At 41.8% G+C, this 23260-nt stretch overlaps 1 protein-coding gene across 1 annotated transcript in view; it reads left to right on the forward strand.

Annotated features, from left to right (window-relative positions):
* Window positions 1–23260, forward strand: part of Dgkk (diacylglycerol kinase kappa) — a 130039-nt gene that overhangs the window by 106315 nt on the left and 464 nt on the right. The window contains exons 13-27 of the mRNA XM_077107466.1: window positions 1628–1719; window positions 2562–2661; window positions 4217–4445; window positions 6223–6330; window positions 6791–6887; window positions 8147–8254; window positions 10905–11001; window positions 11275–11382; window positions 12056–12169; window positions 12515–12649; window positions 13775–13935; window positions 14505–14646; window positions 15716–15802; window positions 19286–19396; window positions 22549–22672. Coding sequence (XP_076963581.1) covers window positions 1628–1719; window positions 2562–2661; window positions 4217–4445; window positions 6223–6330; window positions 6791–6887; window positions 8147–8254; window positions 10905–11001; window positions 11275–11382; window positions 12056–12169; window positions 12515–12649; window positions 13775–13935; window positions 14505–14646; window positions 15716–15802; window positions 19286–19396; window positions 22549–22672 — 1813 coding nt within the window. The remainder of the gene's footprint in view (window positions 1–1627; window positions 1720–2561; window positions 2662–4216; window positions 4446–6222; window positions 6331–6790; window positions 6888–8146; window positions 8255–10904; window positions 11002–11274; window positions 11383–12055; window positions 12170–12514; window positions 12650–13774; window positions 13936–14504; window positions 14647–15715; window positions 15803–19285; window positions 19397–22548; window positions 22673–23260) is intronic.

A 23260-nucleotide genomic window follows, 5' to 3' on the forward strand; every position in this document is an offset into this window, starting at 1 on the left:
TTGTGGATATGTGGATTTTCTCTGGGTTTTCTGTGGTATAGAAGTATTCCTCCCAGTTAACACTGCTCTCTGGGGTCTTGTAGTAAAGGGACTCAAGTGGTTCACTTGAGTTCTAGTTTCCAATGCCCCAGGTTGTGAACAGTGGGCGTTAATTTCCTCCGATGCAAGGTTTAGCCAGTGTCCAAATAATGTCCCTTCACTGGCCAGTTGTGACTATGGGTCAGGCTGGGAGCAGTCACTCCTTGCTGCCTTGGATCAAGCAATGTTCCCCCTTAGCTGACCTCCCTCTGACTATGGTTGTAGGTGCCTTCCACTTTAGTATCCTGCGATACTCATGCAACTTCTCCTAGTGGCCTTCTGCCCATTGCCACCATCCGGAAACTGGATATCTATGTATTCAGGCAGCTTCCCTTTGGTACAGTCCTATGATTAAGGGGACAGTCTCTAGTCTTCCTATGGTGCTTCCTCCCACTCTCAGGAGCCAGGGCTGGTGCAGTTCTAATGGATCCACTTTCCTCTGCTTGGGGTCAAAGTTGCCTTGCTTCTCCATTTCTGCTGGGGTCCATGGAAGCTGTGCAGATCTTTCCACCTCTGCCCAGGCCACAAGGAAGCTGAGTAGAGTACTGAGTTAGGTGCACTTCCCCATGCAGGTCTGCTCCACCCACTCCCCTTGTTTGCATGAGGGGGAGGGGGTCTGAGCAGCAGCAATTCCTCTAGAAGTTATTTCTAGCCAGATTCTGAAAAGGTGTCTGCACAGGACTTCCTGGGTTTAATTTGCAGCTGTCTGGATGTGGAAAGATGCCTTGTCGATTGAAAGGGGTGACTGGTTGGCTGAGGGCTCATCAAAATGGCTGCAGACCCCCCAGCACAGCTTCCTTTTCATGATTTGGTTTTAAGTTGTTATCTGCTTTAAGGACACTGCCATTCCCACCATACTTGAAATTTTACTTGCCTTTCCAAATGTTTTGAAGTGGGTGAGCTTAAGTTTTTTTCTGCTCCCTCTTTCTCTCTCTGTGGCCCCTCCCCTTTGCCCCCACCCTGGTCTGGGTTCAGTGTTGGAGAACTCTGCACACATTTCTATTCTGATAACCTATCTTCCAGTCTCTCCAGATCTCAGAGTTTGTAATATTGAGTCTTAGAGCATTTATTTTGTCACCCACCTCTCAATCCTGCTTTTCCTTCACTACCTCCTTTCTATGTTATAAGGAAGTTGGGACTCAACACCTAACTCCCTTTTGCCATCTTTTCTCCACCATTTCCTGGATTTCAGGGCACCTAGCATTTTCCCTATGGTTCTTTGAGTACCTGTGTATCACAGAAACCTAGGGCTCCTGAACATAGGAGGAGTATAGAAATGTATCTGAAGAATCATCATCTGAGTTTCTGATGACTAATTTAAATAAGAAGACATAGAATATATCTCTTATTTTTAGAATGACTGCAGAGCCATGATTATCTCTGGGGACCTTCAACAAGAATTCTTTGATTGTGATTATTTCCAGAAAGGCAGTTGAGTTGTTCACAAGAGTCAGGAAGAAATAATTAGGCTGTGAGGTGGGTGAGGATGGGCAGCATGCTAGGTCACAGTGCTAAGACTTCAGGGCTCTATACTTGTTTCCTCCCCTAGACTGCTGCCATCCAACATGTGGAATCTGCAACCACTGAGTTGAACAAAGTCCTGAGGGCCAAGTTCCCCACGGAGATGATCATTGCAACCAGGTCAGTATTCCTTTCTCTCTTTAGGGGTAATTTTGCCCCTCACAGATTCTTCCAAGGACATACACAGGTCTCATTTTGATACCCTGGGTTTTTGAGGCCAAGGAAAGTGTGTAGTTATATTTCCTAATTGGATCTCTCCCAACTCAAACCTTCTGAATACAAAGTTTAAGAAAAAAAGATACTATTGAGGTGAGAGGTCCAGCCACTCCAAAAGCACAAAACTGCAAGCCAGGTATTTGGAAGGAAGGTCACAGGAAGGAAATGCAACACTCTAGACCATTCAACAGCTCATATACCATGTTTTCCATCTTTGACGCTGGGGAAGATCTCTATAGTACCTACCTACTTATAGCTTCTCTTTCATAACCTGAGCAACACATTCCTCCTCCCAAATATGTCAGTCATTCATTCTTCCCCGGTTCATACTCAAGCTGTCACACTCTCCTTTGCAAACTAGTCCCCACAGGGAGAGCCCTCCTGATGTCATTATGTTTATACTTTATTATCGAGGCCCTTAAATCAGAGCTGATTGACCCAGGGCATAAACCTGACCTAACTTGAACCAAATAAATGCTCTATTTTGGAAATGCAGAATTAGGACTAAAAAATCCTAGTCAACCTGCCTTAGATACTTCATTTAGAAAGTGGTTTGAAACTGAACTAAAGTGGAAGTGGAGCATATTTTACCATATATATGAGGGGGCAGTGAAGAGGGGACGGTTGGAGAGAAAAAGATAGGGAGAAAGGGAGAAGAGATGAGGAAAGAGAGACAGAAAAAGATGGAAGATAGGGCTCTGAACTGCATGGTCCATGTCACATCATGCCATCTATCTTCTTTCCAGATTCTTGTGCTCAGCAGTGGAAGATTTTGTGGAAGATATTGTAAAGGCCTGGAGTCAGATAAAGCAGAACAACACAGCAGTACAGTCTGTGATTTTGAAGGTAAGTCTCTTTTCCTTTTGTCTTTTTGTCCTCCACTTTTTGTGGAGCCAGGGACCCTTATTACAATGAAAGCAAATATGACAAAATATATGATACTTGTCTTTCTGTGCCTGACTTATTCCCTTAACATGATGTCCTCTGGTTCCATTCATTTTCCTGAAAATGACATTATTTCATTCTTTTTATGATTGAATAATACATCATTGTGTATATAGACCATATTTTATTTATCCATTCACCTGTTGAAGAACACCTCAGCTAATTATATATCCTAGCTACTATAAACAGTGCCACAATAAAAATAGGGAGTGGGATAGCTGGATCATATGGGATTTCTATTTTTTTAGAAACCTCCATATTGTTTCCATAGTGGCTGTATTAATTTACATTACCATCAACAGAATATAAGGGTTCCTTGAATGAGATAGGGACTGGGGGGAAGAGGGAGGGAGAGGAAGGTGAGAGAAAACAGAAGGGAGGGAGGACATGATCAATATATGATATATGCATATATGTAAATGTCACAGTAAAATCCATGAATTTGTACAATTAATATGTGTAATAAAAATCATGGAGAAAAGGAATGTAAAAATAACTCATTAATAATTTTATGTTGATTACATATTAAAATGGCAGTATTTCAGGTTTTTTAAACAAAGCAAATATGCCTCTTACTGGGAATTGTAAAAGAAAAACAAGGAAGGGCAACTGTTGAGCCTTCCTAATGGGGAGGGTTCAAACTTGTCACCCTCCATGTTTTGCCAAATAAAGAATGGCATTATGCATGCATACACATGTGCTGTGTACCTAGCATATGCCAAACATCTGCCCACAACTAGACACAACTGTGCACTAAGTATATATACCAGAACATACTTGAAAATAAGCACATATAAACACACACTAGAATTATGCCTGCATTAACCTCTGTAACAACACTAGCTAACACTTACATTGCACTTATTCTTGCCAGAGACTGTTCTAAGTGCTCTTAATGTATTAATTTATTGAAACTTGACAGCTGCCCTAGAATATAAAGGAATAAAGAGGTTAAGTAATTTGCTTCACATCATAAACTATTAAGTGATGAAGCTAGGAATCAAAATAATAAATCATGCAGCAAATGTATATCTTCAAGCATACACTCATACAAAAGCAGCTAGCAACACCCGTGCAGAGACCATCCACATTCACATGAGCATGCCCATGAACATGCCATCCAGAAATGTTTATCTTTCCTAAAGTTTTCCATGTTATACATCATTTTATAGGCCAGTCTGGCTCAAGAAAGACTTGGAAACATACATTGATGTCTGAGGCTGCTCAGAAACAAATGATGCATGTTTGATTCCCCCAATACCCTTTGGGTATCTCATCATATCTAGCCCTGTATTTCTTTCCCTATGTGTTTGATCTCCTCATATGTGATATTTCTATGCTCAGAAAACTACTACATTTTGTCATCTCTCCCCCTACCCCTACCCCAACTCCTTATTCTGTCCTGTCAGTTTCTGGTCCCTCATAACAACGAGCTATTTCCTTCCTCTCTTTACAGAGCGACTTAATGTATGATAAGCTCAGTGTCCTGATTGATGTCCTGGCTGAGGAGGCAGCAGCTACCTCTGTTGAGAAAAGTGCTACAGTGTACACAGATGGTGGCAAGGCAGATGGAAAGCCCTTCGTCCCTCAAGTAGACCACATAGCCAAGTACAAGTTGGAGCTGGCCACAAAGGCCCAGAATCTCCAGAAATCCTTGAAGCTCATCATATTCCAGGTTGAACAAGGTATGGGGCCCGGGGTTTTGATGACTGAAGTAGGGAAAAGAGAAGGTTCCAATGGATGGTCGATTGTTTTCCCTCATTCTGGGTTTGCTATCTGACCTCACTACCTAAATTTGATTAGATTCTGCATTCATATTGTATTGAAAGTCAGTCCTCAGAGTACTAATTTGAAATGCTTCGGTCATGATAAGTTGCCACTTTGGCTACTCCTATCTCCCAGGCAGTCAACTAACACTAATGTTAAACAATTACGGGTGCTAAGAGACCTGGCTCAAAGCTCTGTTATCTCCCACCCCTAGTCATGCAAACTGTGCTCCTGTTTGTTTTCAACCTGTTACTCATTTAAAAAGGAAATGGTGTTCATGTCTGCATGCCTGACAAAGTATTAATCAGAGATAAGGCCCTCAAAGTAATCCTGATGGCCCTCACATTGATTGCCATTACCCAGGACTCAGAAGAATATACAATCTCTGACTCAGTATGAAAACCTTTTCAACTCCCCCAACTTCTTCACCTAACATTTTGGTGACCACGTCTTCCACACATGATTTATTTATTTATTTATTTGTTTGTTTATTTTGTGAACATGGTATATTGCTTTATTTAAGTCTTCTCCCCCAACATTGTTAAATAGCTATTAGTATTATTTTTCTTTTTTATTGATTTTATTATTTTTTTAAATACACGACAACAGTGAAATGCATTACAATCTTTATTACACATATAGAGCACAATGCTTCTTTTAAAAATCAGATTGGAAGATGGTGAAAGACCAAACATGTTCTAATTGAATTACTGAAATTGAGCAGAAATCCTGAGTAGTGAGGAAGTCCTTTTGGCTGGCCTTTGACTTTTAGCCTGGTACTTTCCCCTGCCTTGGTACCTGTAGGCACAAAACTTCAGCCATGTCTATAAGGAATAAAGAAAGTCTCCCTTATGCATTGTGGATGAATTAAACAGTCAGTTCACCTGTATTTCTATAGTTAATTTCCAAGTAAATGAAGATCAGATTAATCTGAACATCCCACCACTCTGTCACAACTGAAGCTCCGTCTGCTCCATCAACATGTTAGATTTATAGGTTTGGCTTGTAGCTATGGGACAAATCAAGTTTCCCTGGAAGGGTAGGAATTGAACCTATGAGCTAAGGCATAGGCTGAGCACCTGAGCTGTACCACACATAGGCTGGGGAAAGGAAGGAGATATCCCAAGTGTTTTAGGTATGGGTGAGATAATTGAGTAAGAGTGGCATGCTCCTAGAGACCCAAGTCTAGACAAAAGTCCTGTAAGTAAACAAACTAACAGAATGGAGGTGGAAGAGCAGAGAGTTTCCTACCCTGCTCCCCAATTCCCTGGTCCCAAGCTTCTACTCACAATCATGTATATGGGTGACAAAAAAAGAGTACCAGGAAGATAGAGAAAGTTCAGACATGGCTATGAAAGCCATGGCAACAGCACAAGACAAGCTGAGCACAGGCGTGCATACCACAGGAGGATGGTGAATTGTGCCAGCATGCACAACATAGTGAAACTCACTCCAAACCAAAGAAGAAAAAGAAAGAAAAGAGAAAAATGGAAAGAGAGTACAAAGGGCATCATGGAGGAGATATGATGGTCAAATGGGAGTGTCCATTGTCTACATACACACTGACTAGCATTAACTAACAAAAGAGATGCTCAATAAATGTGACCCATCCTCACTCCCTCTATTCTTCCTTCCTTCCATTCCTCTTTCCTTCCCTCCCTCCCTCCCTTCCTTCCTTCCATGTTTTCTCTATAGTTCTGGATGAAGAAAGCAGACAGACAATATCAGTTAAGAACTTTGCATCAACTCTCTTCCTGGAAGATTATGACTCAGAGGATTTTAACCAGATGAGCCCAAGACATCGTAAGGATCTTTCTCTTCTTCTTCTGTTACTCTAGACTTATTCATGTCATTTAGTTTCCAAAGAATAAATATATGTTCTCCATGCATCCTCTTAATCATAATCCTACTCTGCAGTAGAGAGCCCCCTCCCTTTTCCAGAAACCTTATACTATGAAACCTCATGTGTCAATGACCAGAATAATGATCCCATTACACACTTTGAAAATACTGTACTGATGAAAGCAGAGATTTGAGGCTATTTTCACTGCCAACAAAGAAGCAGACCAGCCTTACTATTCCCTCAGTGAAAGTCCCAGTCTATCTAAGAGGATCCTCTTTGCAATGAGCACACTGCATGTTATTTAGGAGAAAGTCATGGAGCTTGACCCTCCCCCAACAGGGAAAATAAGATCAAATACAAGCAGGCAGAAAGGCTCCTAATGTTTGCATCTGACACCAAAGAGATGTCCTTTGTGTCTAGGTTCTCGTCGTGGCACTTTGTCGTCTATACCTTCTCTCAAAAGTGAAGACCTAGATAACCTTAACTTGGAACACTTATATTTTACACCTGAAACAATGTAAGTATCTAGTCCAATTACTTTTTGATGTCTTCTTCCTGGTTAAAAGCACAGTCTAGGGATAGAGTCAATTCCCAACTCTACTTACTAGTTGTATGATGACACAGTAGCTTAACCAATGTGATCCTCATGTTCCTCACATGGGTTCCATTCTCAGCACCATGTATAAGTAAATAAAAATAAAAGTCCATCAACACCTAAAAAAAATTAAACAAATTTTAAAAAGAAGATCAATTAGACATCAATTAGAGAAAGTCCAATTTCAGGACTAAGGCTAATCTCATATGAGGGATCTTGGCTCGGTTGAGTAATGAATACAAAAATCATCTGTGATTCAATACCTGAACTGTATCCATTTTCAGATTCCCCAAAGGATACAACTAGAAATTATTTGTTTTCTTAAGCAATTTGTTTAAGAAAACAATTCTTACTCCTATCTCCAATTTTCACAGTCCCCATGTCACCACTGGTTTAAGTTTATGTCTACCCAGTGAGCTTTGATACATAGTATGCCAGCAAATGTTTAAAAAAACAGCTCTCAGAGATAGGGAAGCACTGATTTAATCTTGGTATAAACCTCCCATCCTGGCCTATTTCAAGCCACTAATATAATGTCATTGAAGGTAGAGTTGGGAACGGATATGCATAATCAGTTTACATGAGCTGGTATGACCTGGCTCTAGCACCACACTAGTTTTGATGTTGACACCCTAGATGGGATACAGGAAACTCAAAAGTCTACTTGGGTTTTAGGTGAGTGCATATGTATCCTTTTATCAGTTGTGCCCTCCAAATGTGTGGTCACTTTGCATTTTGACATGAAAGTATTACAAAGAAGTCAGACGTCACTAAAAGCAATAGTGCAGACTTCACTGCCATAATACATTTGTATCTGGTATGCTCAAAAGTTTATTATGAGAATAAGCCAATGACTCTCTTTCCCTCTATTATATTTGGAAAATATGAGTCACTCATATTTGAGGCCTCCAAAGATGAGTAAGATCATGAATGTTACTTTTTTACTGAGTCCCAATCACATTGACGCTTCCCAACTGGCTGGGAACCCTCTCTTACAGCTGACAGGCTCATTGTTAACACAATAGAACATCTACATGTGCCTCTCAAGGGCATTATGCATTGTGCCTAATGCAGCAGAGGCCTTGTCTCAGTGATTTTCCATCAGGCAGATGAAGTCTACAACCCAATGACAGCATCACTTCCTTCTTGCATCATTCTGTCCTTTTCTTGGCTCATTTCAGACGCTTCAAAGAAAAGTGTGTCATGAACAACTACTTTGGAATTGGACTGGATGCTAAAATTTCTCTGGAGTTCAACACCAGAAGAGAAGAACATCCAGGACAATACAAGTAAGGGGGAAAAAACCCTCCTCCCCTTCCTACATGCAAACATGCAATGACAATACATACACATATGTCCCTTACCTCTCAGACAAGCAATGGAAAGAAAGGGCTCCTTGGGAGTAAAGTACACTGGTCCCAAGACTAGCCTAGTTGTTCAGCTTGCTCCAAATGTTGGGCTGGTCTGTAATGACTGCACTGGTCTACTGAACTTGGAGTTCTCATCATGGTCTAAATCTGTGAATTGCTATAAGCATAGCTTCCTGTGTTAGTATTATTGAGAACAGATTACATTGACTCAATTTAGCAAATTTCTTATCTTTTTTTCTGCCTGTGAGAGTTTAACTGGGTTGTAACAGGAATTTTAGTTCTGTTCTTGTTTGGAAAGGTTACAAAATATCAAAGATCCCCCTATTTGTTCTTGGTATTCCTAACCTGGTTCATCTAGACCCGTTGATTTCACCCTATCTAGCATTGGCCTGCTTGGCATTTTGTGGTACATTTCTACTTCAGACATACCCTAAGGCAGCCTCACAGTCCTTATAAATTGAAACTATAGATAAAAAGAGGCATACCGCTCTACCTGACCCCTGCAATTGCTGTTAGAAACTCTTTCTCAGAACAGACCAGGGGTGAGGAACAAGTATTTTATCTGATAGGTGGTTTACAAATAGTTTCTTCTAGTCTATTGATTGTCTTCTCATTTTCTTAGTGAAATGTTCTAAATTTTAAAAGTTTTGAATTTTGATAAAGTCCAATTCCTTATTTTTTTTCCTTTATGGTCCATGCTTTTGATGCCATATCAAAGAAATATTTGCCTAACTCAGGGTCTTAAAAATTTACTCCTAAGTTTTCTTCTAAAAATTTCATTGTTTTAGCTCTTATATTTAAGCCAATAATCCACTTTGAGTTATTTTTTTTATGATGGGGTCTAAATTCATCCTTTTGCATGAAGATATCCAGTTATCCTAGCACCATGTTTTGTTTTTTTTAAAAAAACTATCCTTTCCCCAGTGAATTGTGTTGGCATCTTTGTCAAAAATCAATTGACCCCAGTAGCTCAGGAGGCTGGGGCAGGAGGATCACAAGATCAAAGCCAGCCTCAGCAATTTAGCAAGGCCCTAAGCAACTCAGCGAGACCTTGTCTCTAAATAAAATATTAAAAAGGTCTGGCAATATGGCTCAGTGATTAAGTGCCTGTGGGTTAAATACCTGGTACCAAAATGAATAAATAAATAAATAAAGCAATTGACCATATATGTAATGATGGTTTATTTCTGGACTCTTGTGTTCCATTGATCTATGTACCTATCCTGTGCAAGTTACAAATTGCATTGATACCTGTGGCCTTATTGTAATTTTTAAGTTGGAAGACGAAAGTCCCCCAACTTTGCTTTATTTTTTTCCAGAATTGTTTTGATTTCTCTATGTGCTTTACATTCCCATATAATTAAACCTCTATTTTATAGATGAGTAAACTAAAGTGCCCAGAAAATTTTTGTCTTCAAATAGGGTTCAAATAAGGTTGTGCTAGCCTTACATTTCACAACTCATTCCCTCGCTGGGCAAGGTGGCACACAACTATAATCTCAGTGATTTGGGTGCATGAGGCAGGAGTTTTACAAGTTCAAGGCCAGCCTTAGCAAATTAGGGAGGCTCTAAGCAACTTAGCAAGACCCTGTCTCAATATAAAAATGGCTAGGGATGTAGCTCAGTGGTAAAGTACTCCTGGTACCAAACAAAAACAAACAAACAAAAAAAAAACCCTCATCCCCTGTGGTTGCTCATGTGATAGCTCATTTCTGTGGCTGTACTTTAAAAGCTCATAGTAAGCAATACTATGACTATAGCTGCCTACCTGTTTTTATCAGAGGTCCTACAGTCAGCAGGACCCTGTTCTTTCCAACACCATCCTGAGTCTCCCAATTTCTTACGTGTCTCATATTCTCTCCACTGGCTCACTATCTAAAAGCTCCTTACTAAGCCTGGCCTTATTCTATGACACTGAATTAAGTATTTAATATAAGGCTCTGGTATTTGGAAAAGTTCTCCACTTTGTCAGAAAAGTCACTGCTTCAAAAAAATTGCAGTCCAAGAATCAGATGTTTCATATAAAATTGATTCTAGGCCGCTGAAATTTTGCACTCCTGGAATGGCACATGCCAGGGTAACTGGTTTGTATCAGCCAGCTATGCTCACGGATTTTGGTGAGCATTGCTTTCTAAATATAGCCTATTTCTTCCAAGTCAGGACCAATATTTAGCAGCAAGGAGAAGTGGAAAATTTATTCATCAATAGGATACTGAAGCTTCAACGGAGCCCAGGGATTCATTCCTGCATGTGTTTGCATAAGAACACCAGTTACACTATCCCAACAGCCCCTCCAGTTTTTTTTTTTTTTTTCTGATACCCAGGAATTGAACCCAGGGGCACTTAACTACTGAGCCACATCCCCAGCCCTCTTTATTTTTTATTTTGAGAAGGGTGTCACTAAGTTGCTTAGGACCTCACTAAATTGCTGAAGCTGGCTTTGAAATTGCAGTCCTCCTGCCTCAGCCTCCAGACCCGCTGGGATGGGTGTGCACCACCATGCCTTGGCTCCGTTAATCTTTGTATAATTCACCTTATGACCATCTTTCTCTTCTTTGTCTTCCTGTAGCAGCCGCTTTAAAAACAAGATATGGTATGGCCTTCTGGGAAGCAAGGAACTTCTGCAGCGCTCTTACAGGAAACTGGAAGAACGAGTGCATCTAGAGGTTAGTAGAAAAAGGAGTGGTCCTTCCAGGGCAAGGAGAAGGGAAACCTCATGGCCTTGGAAATCAACTTTCCACTATATCCTTGATTATTACCAAGCTTTAACTCTGATCCTCACTCACAGCTCATAGGAGAAAGGCAGAAAGATGGATTTCTATTATATGGATAATCAAATGATAGTATGAAGAGAAGACAGAGCCTTTTCCCATCTCTGTAAATGTCCCTTCACATTGGTATCTGAAAGTCAGATAATGAGAGCTTATCTTTCCTTTCAGTGTGATGGAGAACCCATCTCCTTGCCAAACCTGCAAGGCATTGTAGTGCTCAACATTACCAGTTATGCTGGAGGTGTCAACTTCTGGGGAAGCAACACAGCCACTGCAGTGAGTATGGAACAAGGAATGGGGTGGGAGAAAAGCATGACCCTGCTAAGTCCTCTCAGAAAGGAGAGTTGGTCGACTACAGTGGGAAGTGGACAATGCGGGGAGGGAACATAGACTGGAAACTTCTATTAGCAGCCACAGTAGACTCAGGTTTTTATTTATTTGTTTGTTTGTTTGTTTGTTTATGTTGCAGGGATTGAGCCCAAGGGTGCTTAACCACTTAGCCACATGCCCAGCTCTTTTTATTTATTTATTTTTTTACTTTGTAAAAGGGTCTCACTAGGATTCTTAAAGCCTCACTAAATTGCTGAGGCTGGCTTCAAACCTGCTATCTTCCTGCCTCAGATGCTGGGATTACAGGCATGTACCACCGTGCCTGGCTAGGCTAATTACCATCCCAGAGCTGGCCTTGGGAATTTATGATGTTGGATTGGACAAGGTAGAAACTGGCTGTGAGTTATGATCACAAAAGTGGATAAGAATTGCTGTGACCCAAGTGTCCTTTACTCAGATTGGCTTCCTCCCTTTATCCTTTCCCCTTTTAAGAATGCAGTTTTTCCACTTTTCTTGAACTAGAAAATGGTTAACAGGAGTCTTCAAAACATGCTTGTTTGTTATACACAAAGTGTAGTTTCTCAAGGGTGGGAAATCTAATCCATTTCTTCCTCCTTAGGAATATGATGCTCCTGCAATAGATGACGGAAAGCTGGAGGTAGTGGCAATCTTTGGTTCTGTGCAGATGGCCATGTCTCGTATCATCAACCTGCATCATCATCGCATTGCCCAGGTAGGCAGGGGTTAGATGGGTACTAGAAAGGGGGTAAGTTTTCCATCTGCAATCCTGGATGTGGGGGTAATCCCAGGAATTAAGTAAGCATAAGAGTTTCAGGGTGGAGGAAACAGGTTATCTGGTGGGTACCAAGGTGCTGGCTGATATTGGAGATAGAGGTGGTAGAGACCAAAGGGGCGAAAAGCTCATAGGAAGTGGGTGTTTCTCCCTGGCATAATCTAATCCATATGTTTGCTAGTGCTACGTTGGGTACACATTTAGGACATGATTGTGAGATTGTCAGATTGATCTATAGAACTTGCTTCATTTTTCTCCCCTATTTCCTCTCCTGTTCCCTGACAGTGCCGTGAGTTGATGATAACTATTGGCGGTGAAGAAGGTATCCCAGTGCAGGTGGATGGGGAGGCCTGGATCCAGAGGCCAGGTATTATCAAGATTAGATACAAGAATGCTGCCCAGATGCTGATGAGAGATCGGGTAAGAGGAGAGAGGCTCATCTTGGGTTCTCACACTATTTTATATCATCCATAGCTGTCACATGACTACTGAAAATTTCCAGTCAAATAGAATTTCTCAAAGAGCGGTCTGCATGGCCATTTCATCACAGTCACCTGGGGTGCTGGTTATAAATACATACTCCTGGGACCCATGCCAGGTCCACTGAACAGAATGGGGAACAGTGGTTCTCAGGAGCCTGCATTTATAAACAAGTTCCTCAAGACATTCTGATATATATTGACACTTGCAAACCACTGTCCAAAAGAGCAAGGCAAAGAGCTCTCTCCTGTAGTTTTAGACAAAATTATCCTCCAGTCTCCATTGCACAGAGAATCAAAGTTAGGCCTTAGATGGTAATATAGAAATTTGCTCTTTCAACAATATATTTCATCTGCATTGATCGTCTTTAGCTTCATGTAAGGTTCCTTAAAATGCTGCATTCATAATTATCACCTACTTCCCCTAAATCTTCTAAAGCTACAAAGGAGTCATTATTGATTAGCTGTTCAGTGATAGGAGGCTGTCTTCCATCCTGACCTGTAAATAGGCCATAGAAACAGCAATAGAGGGGATAGGACATCCAATTTATAATATGCGTACTTTGTGCTGGGTATTTTACATGTATTGCCTCACATGCTACCCCCAAACAATCCTGAAATGGATACACTTATTTCCATTTCAGGAGGTTAAATAAATTGCTCATGGCCACATAACTGATAAATGACAGAAGCATGATTGAAAATTGGATTAAGTATGTCTGGCTCTAAACTCCATCACAAACATATTGCCTAGATTTGGCAAAGAAAAAAAAAGCATGAAATGAACTCTACTCTCTTATCTGTCATGATGCCCTTATATAGGACCTTCTGGAAGGCAAGTATCTGATTCAAGACCAAACTAAAAGTGCCTAGTACAGAAGAGATGGTGGATAAAAGATAGGTAGATCTATAGAAAGGTGTACTGGGGAATGCACAGAGGAGCCTCATTCCCCATTTACCTATTGTACCCACACGTTACCCACAAATGTCAGACTCTTAGACAGACCTGTCACATACCCTCTTAGCTACAGCAATCATTAGGATATGCCACTGTTTTCATCTCCAGGACTTTGAGAATTCAATGAAAACGTGGGCATGCAAGCATAGTGAAATTCAAGCTGCCCCTCAACCCCAGCTGGACTCCCAGGAATCTCATGATAGCCTCTCTGATGAGGAGTTTGCCCAGATGCAGCACTTAGCTCGGCTTGCAGAAAACCTCATTAGCAGGTAAGTGGACTGGCCTAGATACGAGGATGGGAAACTCAAGAAAGGATAGAGAGAGGCAGCCAATTTGTCTAATGGCTACGGGGGAGCCTGGCCTCAAGCATCTCACCTACTGCTCAGAACATTGACTGACTCCCTGACAATCCATGGAGGAAATATTCTTTGTGCTTAGCAATAAACCCGCTTGGAAATTTCTCATTAGGCAGAGATGAATTTTGATGTCTTCCTGTTGCCCCAGACCCAAGAATACAAAGAATGTTTATCCTCATCCTTAATTATCAGGAGGACCTTGGAGTTTCTGGAGTTAGCTACTCTCCTCTATTTTAGTCTCCCAGTCTACTCAAATTCCTAGTATCTTAATTCAGGTTAGCCAAAAGTGAATATGCAGAAAAGAGTAGAAACAGTTCCAAGCATCAGTGGCTCCTTAGAAAAGAGCAAACATAACAAAAGAGAGTAAAAAGTCCAAATCTAGTACCTAGGATTTTCATTTCTCCCCTCATCCCAACCTATCAGTACCCCAGGCCAGAAGTCCTATGTTCCCAGCTCATCCATCTGTCCTTGCTTTATTACAGACTCAATGACCTCAGCAAGGTCCACCAGCATGTGTCTGTCCTCATGGATTCTGTGAATGCCAGTGCTACCATCCTGAATGATGTATTTTATGGCCAAGACAGTGGCAATGAGGCAGGTGCAGCTTCTTGTACTCCCATTGAGGTAAGGTCAAAGGGGCAGATGAAGGAATGGGGTCAACCTAGATAGGAAAGGAGATGCAAAGGGAAGAAGAGCCAGAGGCTAGATATGAAGAAACTGGGCAATTTTATATGGCAGGAAACTGATGAATAGAGTGGACAGGAAGGCAGGCGTGTCTTGACTCATTACAGGGTCAAGATGGCTGCTGGGGGAATCCCACAGCAGATTTGATCAGCCTGAGAACTAGCCCTTTTTCCTGATAGCTATCCACCACACCAACCTCAGGGGAGAAATGGCCAATGAATGGAGAGGAACTTAGCCTTGGGCCTTCCTCATCCCATGTGGTTCCCTGTATAACTGAATAAAGGGACACCTGCAAGTGAAACCAAAGTTCCAAGGTGTTTTTGTTTTCTTCTTGAAGGAAAGGTCCAGATTAGACGTTTATTTTAAATGTGCCATCCCATGGCTTTACCCACTTCCAGAAGATTTAAATGATAATTTTAAGAATTAACTTCAAGGCTAATGATGTGGCTCAGTGGTAGAGCATTTGCCTAAACCATAAGAGGCCTTTGGTTTGATCCCAGCACAGAAAAAAAAGTTATTTTAGTGCTAAAAAATGCCATATAATCAGGGTATGATGAAATGTGGGTTAACTATTTTGGGCCAGATCTTAGCCGGAAGAGCCCTGGAGACCAAGGCCTGGAATTTTGAGAAGGGAGAAGATTGGACCTAATTCCACATGCCATGAGAAGATGGTTTTAGCCTAGGGACAAGTGGCCTCAAATTTACTCTCCGGTTTGCATATTTCATATTTTCCTGTATTACTGCACCCAGTCAATGATGCCAAAAGCCAAGTTGTACTGTACCACTTTGTAGGGCACACCAATACAGCTGGCATCAGTTCTGAGTGCTTGGTACCCATACTCTACTAGTTATGCCATATTTTGAATATTACTTTTTTTTTTTACCTACAGCCATGTCCTACTCTAGCCTACTTCTACCTTCCCAGAGAAGCCAGCTGCATGCTTACTAACCAACAACTCCTCTGTCTTTGTCCTTTCTCTTCCTTTCTTGTCCTTTCTTCTTCTCTTAGACTATAAGCAGAAATGACGCAGTAGATGTTACATTTAGTCTTAAAGGGCTCCACGATGACACCAAAGCTTTCCTGGATGAAAACTTGGTGAGTGCAGGGGGTTGGAGCATGGGAGGGCAAAACATCCTATCCAAAGACTGTCAGAGTCTGTGCGTTGTTCCAGGGAACAGGCAAGATGGGATCATTCTGAGCAGGTGCTTGCCTGGCAGTCTTTTCTGTGTCACCCGGAATTGTCATTGCTTGTGTTACTCCATGGGTTATGTTAATCCATAGGGACTACCATACCCTTGAAAGAAGGTCCCTCCCTCTTCTTTGACAAATGTCTCCTGGGTCTAGACCAGGTAAATCAAAAGTGGGGTATTCTCATCATACCTGATACAACTGCAGGAGAAAAGAGTGAGTTCTTCTGAGCTGCTCTGCATCTCTCAAGTTTTCTATATATTTCTTTATTCATGTCTGAAGGCAATATGAAATGGTGGGAAAACTGGGGGGACTCGGGATTCAAATCCAAAATCTGCCACACACTAGTTCTATTCATTTCCAAAGCCTGCCACAACAAAGTACTAAGAACCGGGTGACTTAAAACAACAGAAACATCTTGTCTCTCGGTTCTGGAAGCTAGATGTCTAAAATCAAGGTTTCAGTAGGGCCGTGCTCCCTCTGAAAACTGTAGACGAATCCTTCCTTACCTCTTCTTAGCTTCTGGTGTTTTGCTGGCAATCTTTGATGTTCCTCAGCTTGTAGATGCATCACTCTAATCTCTGTCTTCACATAGCATTTCCCCTGTGTGCCTGTCTTCATGTGGCCATCTCCTTCTAAGGAGCCCATTCATAATGGAATGGGGCCTACCTTAGCCAGTATAACCTCAACCTAACTATTAATTACATCTGCAATCACCCTAACTCCATCTAGGATACCAGGGTACTGGGACTTTAGACTCCAACATATCTTTGGTCGGGGGCACAACTCAACCCATAATACTAGCTGTGTAGAGTGACTTTGCATCTCTGGGTCTTTGTTTCCATATCAACAGGATATGAAGTGTAATCCCTACCTCCCTAGGTTATTGTGAGAATCTAACAAGTTATTTTATCTCAAGTGCCTGGCACAGAATAGTGGCTCAATAGATGGTAGCTGTTAGTGAGAGAGAAAAGATTGAGGCTCTGTTTGGGGGCTATAAGACTAGTTGCATGTTTCTCAGAACGCAAAACCCACGGGCACACTTGATGAGCATGCTCTAATGAGGCAAGCGATCATGACCACCCCAACTTGAGGTCAGCTGCTAAGGCCCTGAGGCAGCTGCTCTGCCTGCCTCTCATCTAATTAAGGTTTATTTGAAGAAAGGCTTCTGAGTTGAAATTGCAAGAAGTATAACCACTTTACCTTTTCATTTGCACATCTAATTGGCACACTGTGCAGGAGGCAGAGTGGCTAAGGCAATCAGGCCAGGCTGTCCCAGCATCTGATCCCCAAGATAGGTTCTCTGAGCTTTAAACAACAGCAATAGAAGTACTTTACATGTATAGACAGAACTCAGTGTTCTTGCTGTTTTGAACAGCAGGAAATATGAGATTTTGGCCTCTTATTGCTACTTAGGCTTTCTGGAGGCTCATGACCTGATAGGTGGTCTATACCAGCCTACAACCCAACTTGAGCATATCATACCATGGGGTGGAGGCCTCCAGAACACTTATAAGGCTCCCACTCCATAGGACCTTGTGAGGCCCCACACACATACACATATATGCAAATAAGGCTAGAAAGCAAGCAGCAGTTAACTAAGAAAGAACATGTATCTCCAGAAAGGCTGTCATAGATGTGGGATGAAGACAAGATTTGTTTCATTTTTGTGTTATTCCTTCCCTTGAGGAAGGAGGACAGTAAGCTGCATAGTGTTGGCAAGGAGATTGTGTTAGTCAGTTTTATGATGCTGTACCAAATAACCTGAGATAATAAACATACAAAGAGAAAAGGTTCATTTTGGCTCACAGTTTGGAAGTTTCATGATCAGCTGGCTCCATTGTTTGAGGACTGTGGCAAGATAGCACATCATGGCAGGGAGTATATGGGAACAAAGATGCGTATTCTGTGACCAGGAATGAAAAAAGAGAGAAAGAGGAGGGGCTGGGATCTAACTATCTCCTCCAAGGGCGAATCCCACTATTCCCTTTAAGGGCATGCTCCTAATGATCAGAAGACCTCTTGTTAGTCCCCACCTATATAATTTCCACCACTTCCCAACAGTGCCAAGCCACATCCCTAGCCATATCTAATTTTGAGACAAGGTCTCATTAATTTGCTTAGTGCCTTGCTAAATTGCTGAGGCTAGCTCTGAAATTGCAATCCTCCTGCCTCAGCTTCCCAAAGTCCTGCACCACTGGGCCCAGCTTCCAGCTCTACTTTTAATCTGGCATGTCTGTGGCTTCTTGCTGTGCAAGACCCTGTCTCAAATTTAGATATGGCTAGGGATGTGGCTAAATTGTTAAGTTCCCCTGGGTTCAATACCTTGTACCAAAAATTTAAAAAAAAAAATAGATGGCATGGTGGGCAGGAGAGGTGAGGTCAGGTTAGGTGAACAAGTGACAAGTGTAGCTTAGCTCTGTCAGAGCTGAATATATCAGCGTGCTTCTGTGTCCCCAGCTCATTATCTACCAGGGCAAGAATGATCGCACCTGTGTTGCTGGTCTAGCACTCGATTCTTCTGAATTGTAGATGGTCTCAAAATAATTTATTTTATGTCTCCCATGCACTGTAAGGAGTTCATCCTGGGGTGTTGGGGATTACTGTTAGCACTTAAGTTTGGTTTCCTGAGCCTATAGAACAAACCATCTGAAACTTTTTTTTTCTTAATTATCAAGAGCATAGGGGCTACAACAGTCTGGGGAGGCAGACCCTCTGCCAGGAAGGGAAAATCTGAGCCAGTCTCTCTCTAGCCCACTCTCCTTGATACACAATATAGTTTTTAAATTACAGTAAGTGTGTAATAAAGATTGCCCCAACATCTGAGCACCCCATCTGTCCTTTCTGGTATAGGTTGTGGAATATTGAATTAAACCAATGGGGGTTCTGTCTAACTATGTGATTCTGAGTATTAAGCTTCTTTGAGTCTGCCTTCTCAACTATGAAATTGGAACCATGGTCCCTTGTAAGGTATTATAAGGTTTTTGGGAAAGTGAAATGAAATTATGTATGCATAGTGCCTGACATAGACTGTGTGCTCAAAATTTGGCAGTTGTTATTCAAGAGGACACTGGGAAGCTCCAGCAATTAGAGGTTAAGGGTAGGACCCTTGTCCCTGACCCTAAGTTGTAGGGGAAGAATTCAATGATATCAGACAAAAAGACTTTGCTTGCCAAATTGAGCATACCCAACTGCAGGGAGTACCCCACCACTTGTTTGTTTCCTGGATCTTCCTGTTGAGAAAGAGAAGAGCCTGACTGCCATCCAAAGGAGATAAAAGTTGTCTCCCAGTTGTCCCCCACTAGCAGGGACTGGGAGTACAGGAGAGGGCAAGAGTCTATGAAGGCAGGGTGCAAGGCATTGGCCATTCATTGTTTTTCTTGTCTCTAGCTAAGAAATGCTGAGGCTGAGGCCACACTACAGAATGCCCTGGATGTCATGAGTCAGGAGTTTGAAAAGTTATCGGAGATCTACTGGATGAATCCAATCCTGGTTCCGGAGGTACGTACTGTGGGGAATGGACAATAAAGGGGTAGGGAATTCTTTCTTGGTGCCTTACCTTCCAGTGTGGGTCAGGACATGGTGGCTGATGCAGCAGGAGTCCAGCTTCAGCTTTAACAGAGCTTCCTCCTACCCATTTCCTCATCATAAGTGAAAGAATGAAACAGAAAACATGAAATGTAAGCTGACCATGGGGAAACAACAAGAAAGAAGAGCCACTCTATAGCAAGAGATGATCAGGAAGAAGAAAGATTGGTTTTTTTTTCTATGTTGTTCTCATGGCTGCAGATTCCCCCTCCCTGTTCAGTTACCTATGCCAGGGCTGAACTTCATCTGATATGAACCAGCATGGCCATACAAGCTGTTCATAGACAACAACTATCATAATGGTTAGTTCATACTGGAGTTACTCTATGGCCAGTGTCCAGGCCATACTGGTAGTTAAATCTTCCAAATATAACCTCTCTTGCTGCTGAGAGAGCAGGCCCTCTCAGTTCCTCTCCTTAGCAGGTACATGGTTTAAAAGAAAATCAAGCATATTAGCAGTTGTTCCAATATAGTTTCAAGGATGTTGTCATGTTTTAACAACTCTGAACACTTTCTAAAGATTGAAAAATAGTCCCATCTCATCAATTGAACGACCCAAAGATGCTCACCTGTCACAAGGTAAATTATTTTCTTTATGGTATGAAAAATTCCTCAAAACTTCCCTACCATAGAACCATTCATTTCAACTTGTTGGAATCCCTAGCCCTTCTATTCAGTATACCTGTTTTCTGTCTCCATACACCAATTATATGCATGTGAGTGATATATAGAGACACAGAACAATTTTGGAGGAAATGTATATACAAATTTATGTCTTTGTGTGTGTGTGTGTTGTACTGGGGATTGAACCCAGGAGCACTTAACCACAAAGTCACATCCCCAGCCCTTTTTCTTTTCTTTTTTTATCTTTTAATTTTCAGACAGGGTCTTTCAAAGTTGCTTAGGGCCTCACCAAGTTGCTAAGGCCAGCTTTGAGCTTGCAATCCTCCTGCCTCAGCCTCCAGAGTCACTGGGATTACAGGTGTGCACCACTGCACCCAGTTCCAATTCATGTATTAAAATATTTAATAACTTTCTCTAATGACCCTAGAACTTTCCAAGGCTGTTTGTACCTGATGCTTTTGATCAATAGCTCTCTGGGGAAGGAAACATAATGTTAAGACAGCAAAGGAAGTAAACTTTTATTGCACTCCTGTTTTAGTCAGCTATTTTGCTTATATGACTAAAAGACCTGACCAGAACAACCATAGAGGAGGAAAAGTTTATTTGAGGGCTCACAGTTTCAGAGGTCTTAGTCCATAGAAGGTCAGCTCCATTCCTCAGGACTCAAGGTGAGGCAGAACATCATAGTGAGAGAGTATGGCAGAGGGAAGCAGCTCACATGGTGATCAGTAGGCAGAGAGAGAGAGACTTCACTCTCCAGATACAAAATATATATCCCAAAGCCATGCCCCAAATCAACCCCTTCCTTCAGCCACACCCCAACTGCCCCCACTTACCACTTGGTTAATCCATTCGGGTAGTAATTCACTGATTAGGTTAAGGCTATAGCCCAATCTTTTCTCCTCTGAACCTTCTTGCATTGTCTCACACGTGAGCTTTTGGGGGACACTTCACATCCAAACCATAAAAACCCCATTCTGTTATTACCCAGTCCAGCTCTATCTCACCAAGCTTCTGATCTAGAAAATGCATTAGTTATTGAGAGAAATGAGACAAACACATCCCCTACCCTGAGATTCCAATTTATATATGAGTCTTCCCAGCCTGAGACATAAATCTTTTCTGAGCTACAATATTTCCATAGAATAAAAGGCATGCTAGTGAACAACTGAATGGACAGAAAGAAAGCTAGGAAGATATTTCTTATTCACTAGACATTAAACTTGCTCACCTTTAGGACACAGAAGGTTCAGATCCACTTTGCTGGGGGAATAGCAGGATGAGAGACAGTTATTCATTGGGCTTCCCAAGATGTTGAATGAAGGGACATCCTTCTTTTCTGAAAGACAATTATTTGTTTGTTTGTTTTGTTTTGGTACTGGGAATTGAACTCAGGGGCACTCAACCACTGAGCCATATCCCCAGCCCTATTTTGTATTTTATTTAGAGATAGGGTCTCATTGACTTGCTTAGGGCCTTGCTAAATTGCTGAGGCTGGCTTTGAACTTACGATCCTCCTGCCTCAGCCTCCTGAGCTGCTGAGATTACAGATGTGTGCCACTGCACCCAGCCTGAAAGACAATTCTGAAGGCTGATGTGTATAACCAGGAGCAGTATTACAGGAGAGGGGGTAAGTGTGATCCAGAGAGGAAGCAGAAGAGGCCAGGTGAAACTCTGCTCCTAGTGGAGGGGATTGAAGACACAAATAGTCTTCAAAGGAAGGTAATCCCAAAGCTTCTTGAGATGTGTTTCAATGGATTTTCTGGCAACAAAGTTAACCTCAGGGGGAAAAAAAGTTGACCTTGGAATGATGTTTTACTAAGACCAGTAGTTTTAAAAGGAACAAGAGACCGGGACGCTGAGCAGGAATTAGAGTGTATAGGATCTGCACAGCAGAGAACCCACATAACTAAGAGCTTTGTTTAGAGACCACTCTATATTCCAGGCAGGCAAGCAGGTGGCCTGGGAGGCATGATCTTCCCTATAGAAAGGTACGTGGTAGTCAAGGAGTGAGTGGGCACTCATCGACTTCATGTCCAGAGGAAGGAGTACCTTTTTTTCCTAATACATGGCAGAGGAGCTACATGAGCTAACAGTGGCCCTAGCAACCTCACCCTTCCAATCTCTAGCAACGTGACCTCAAGTGACTTCTCTGAGACTCTGCTTCCTCATTTCTAATATAAATATAAGCAACCTTTGCCAGGTTGGGTGATTGACATGAGAACATTTACTGAAGTATCTAGCAAGACACCTGGCTTTTGTAAAGATCAGTTCTTTTCCTAGAGCATATAACCGAGCTTGTCTCTCATACTTGGGGATAGAGAATAGAATCGCCTGCTTTCTGTAGCCATTCTTGTCCATCACATTGCCAGGCCCCTAGGAATTATTTCTGAATGTTAGGTGACTAATATTTTGACCTTCTTTTTGCTATGGTTTTCTAGGAAAAATCTTCAGATACTGATAGTAGAAGCCTCAGGTTGAAAATTAAGTTCCCCAAATTGGGGAAGAAGAAGCTAGAAGAGGAAGACAAGCCTAAATCAGGCCAAAGATTTTATGGTTTTATTGGTAAGTCTCTTCTACATGTATAAAGAACACAAAGACTTCCCTAGTTGCCTGGGTACCTCCCAGGGACTGGAAACCTCCATTCAAATTCACAGGCATAGTGATGATGGAGCCAGCTTGGAGCCACCTTTATATAACGCCAAGCAGACTTTTGGACATGATGTGGGTTAGAAAATGATATGGACACTGGAAAGGGAAGAATCTGAGAAGTAATATTGCTGAGTAGCCTCTATGATATGTATAGATCAAAAGAAAAACGCAATCAGGTAGATACTTTTTCTGCTTGACCCATTCCTAAGAGTCAAGAACAGATTTTATGACCTATCTAAACACTTATTTTCCCTGTTATGGTAAAAGTTCCTGGAAATGAAAAATTTCAATATATTTCATGTTTTGAATATTGGTTCCATCCCATCCTTCTTCATTATTGGTCCTAAGCATTGTTGAGATGTCATTGAGACTCAAGGTTCTCTTAGAGTTATCACTTGTATCAATTCAATGATATCCACAGTCTCTCCTAAATTCGGGGCCTAAGGAACCTGCACTTGAGAGCTATAGCAGTAGCACACATGGAAAAACATGATTAGAGGG

Source organism: Callospermophilus lateralis, chromosome X (assembly GCF_048772815.1).
Source record: "Callospermophilus lateralis isolate mCalLat2 chromosome X, mCalLat2.hap1, whole genome shotgun sequence".
NCBI lineage: Eukaryota > Metazoa > Chordata > Mammalia > Rodentia > Sciuridae > Callospermophilus > Callospermophilus lateralis.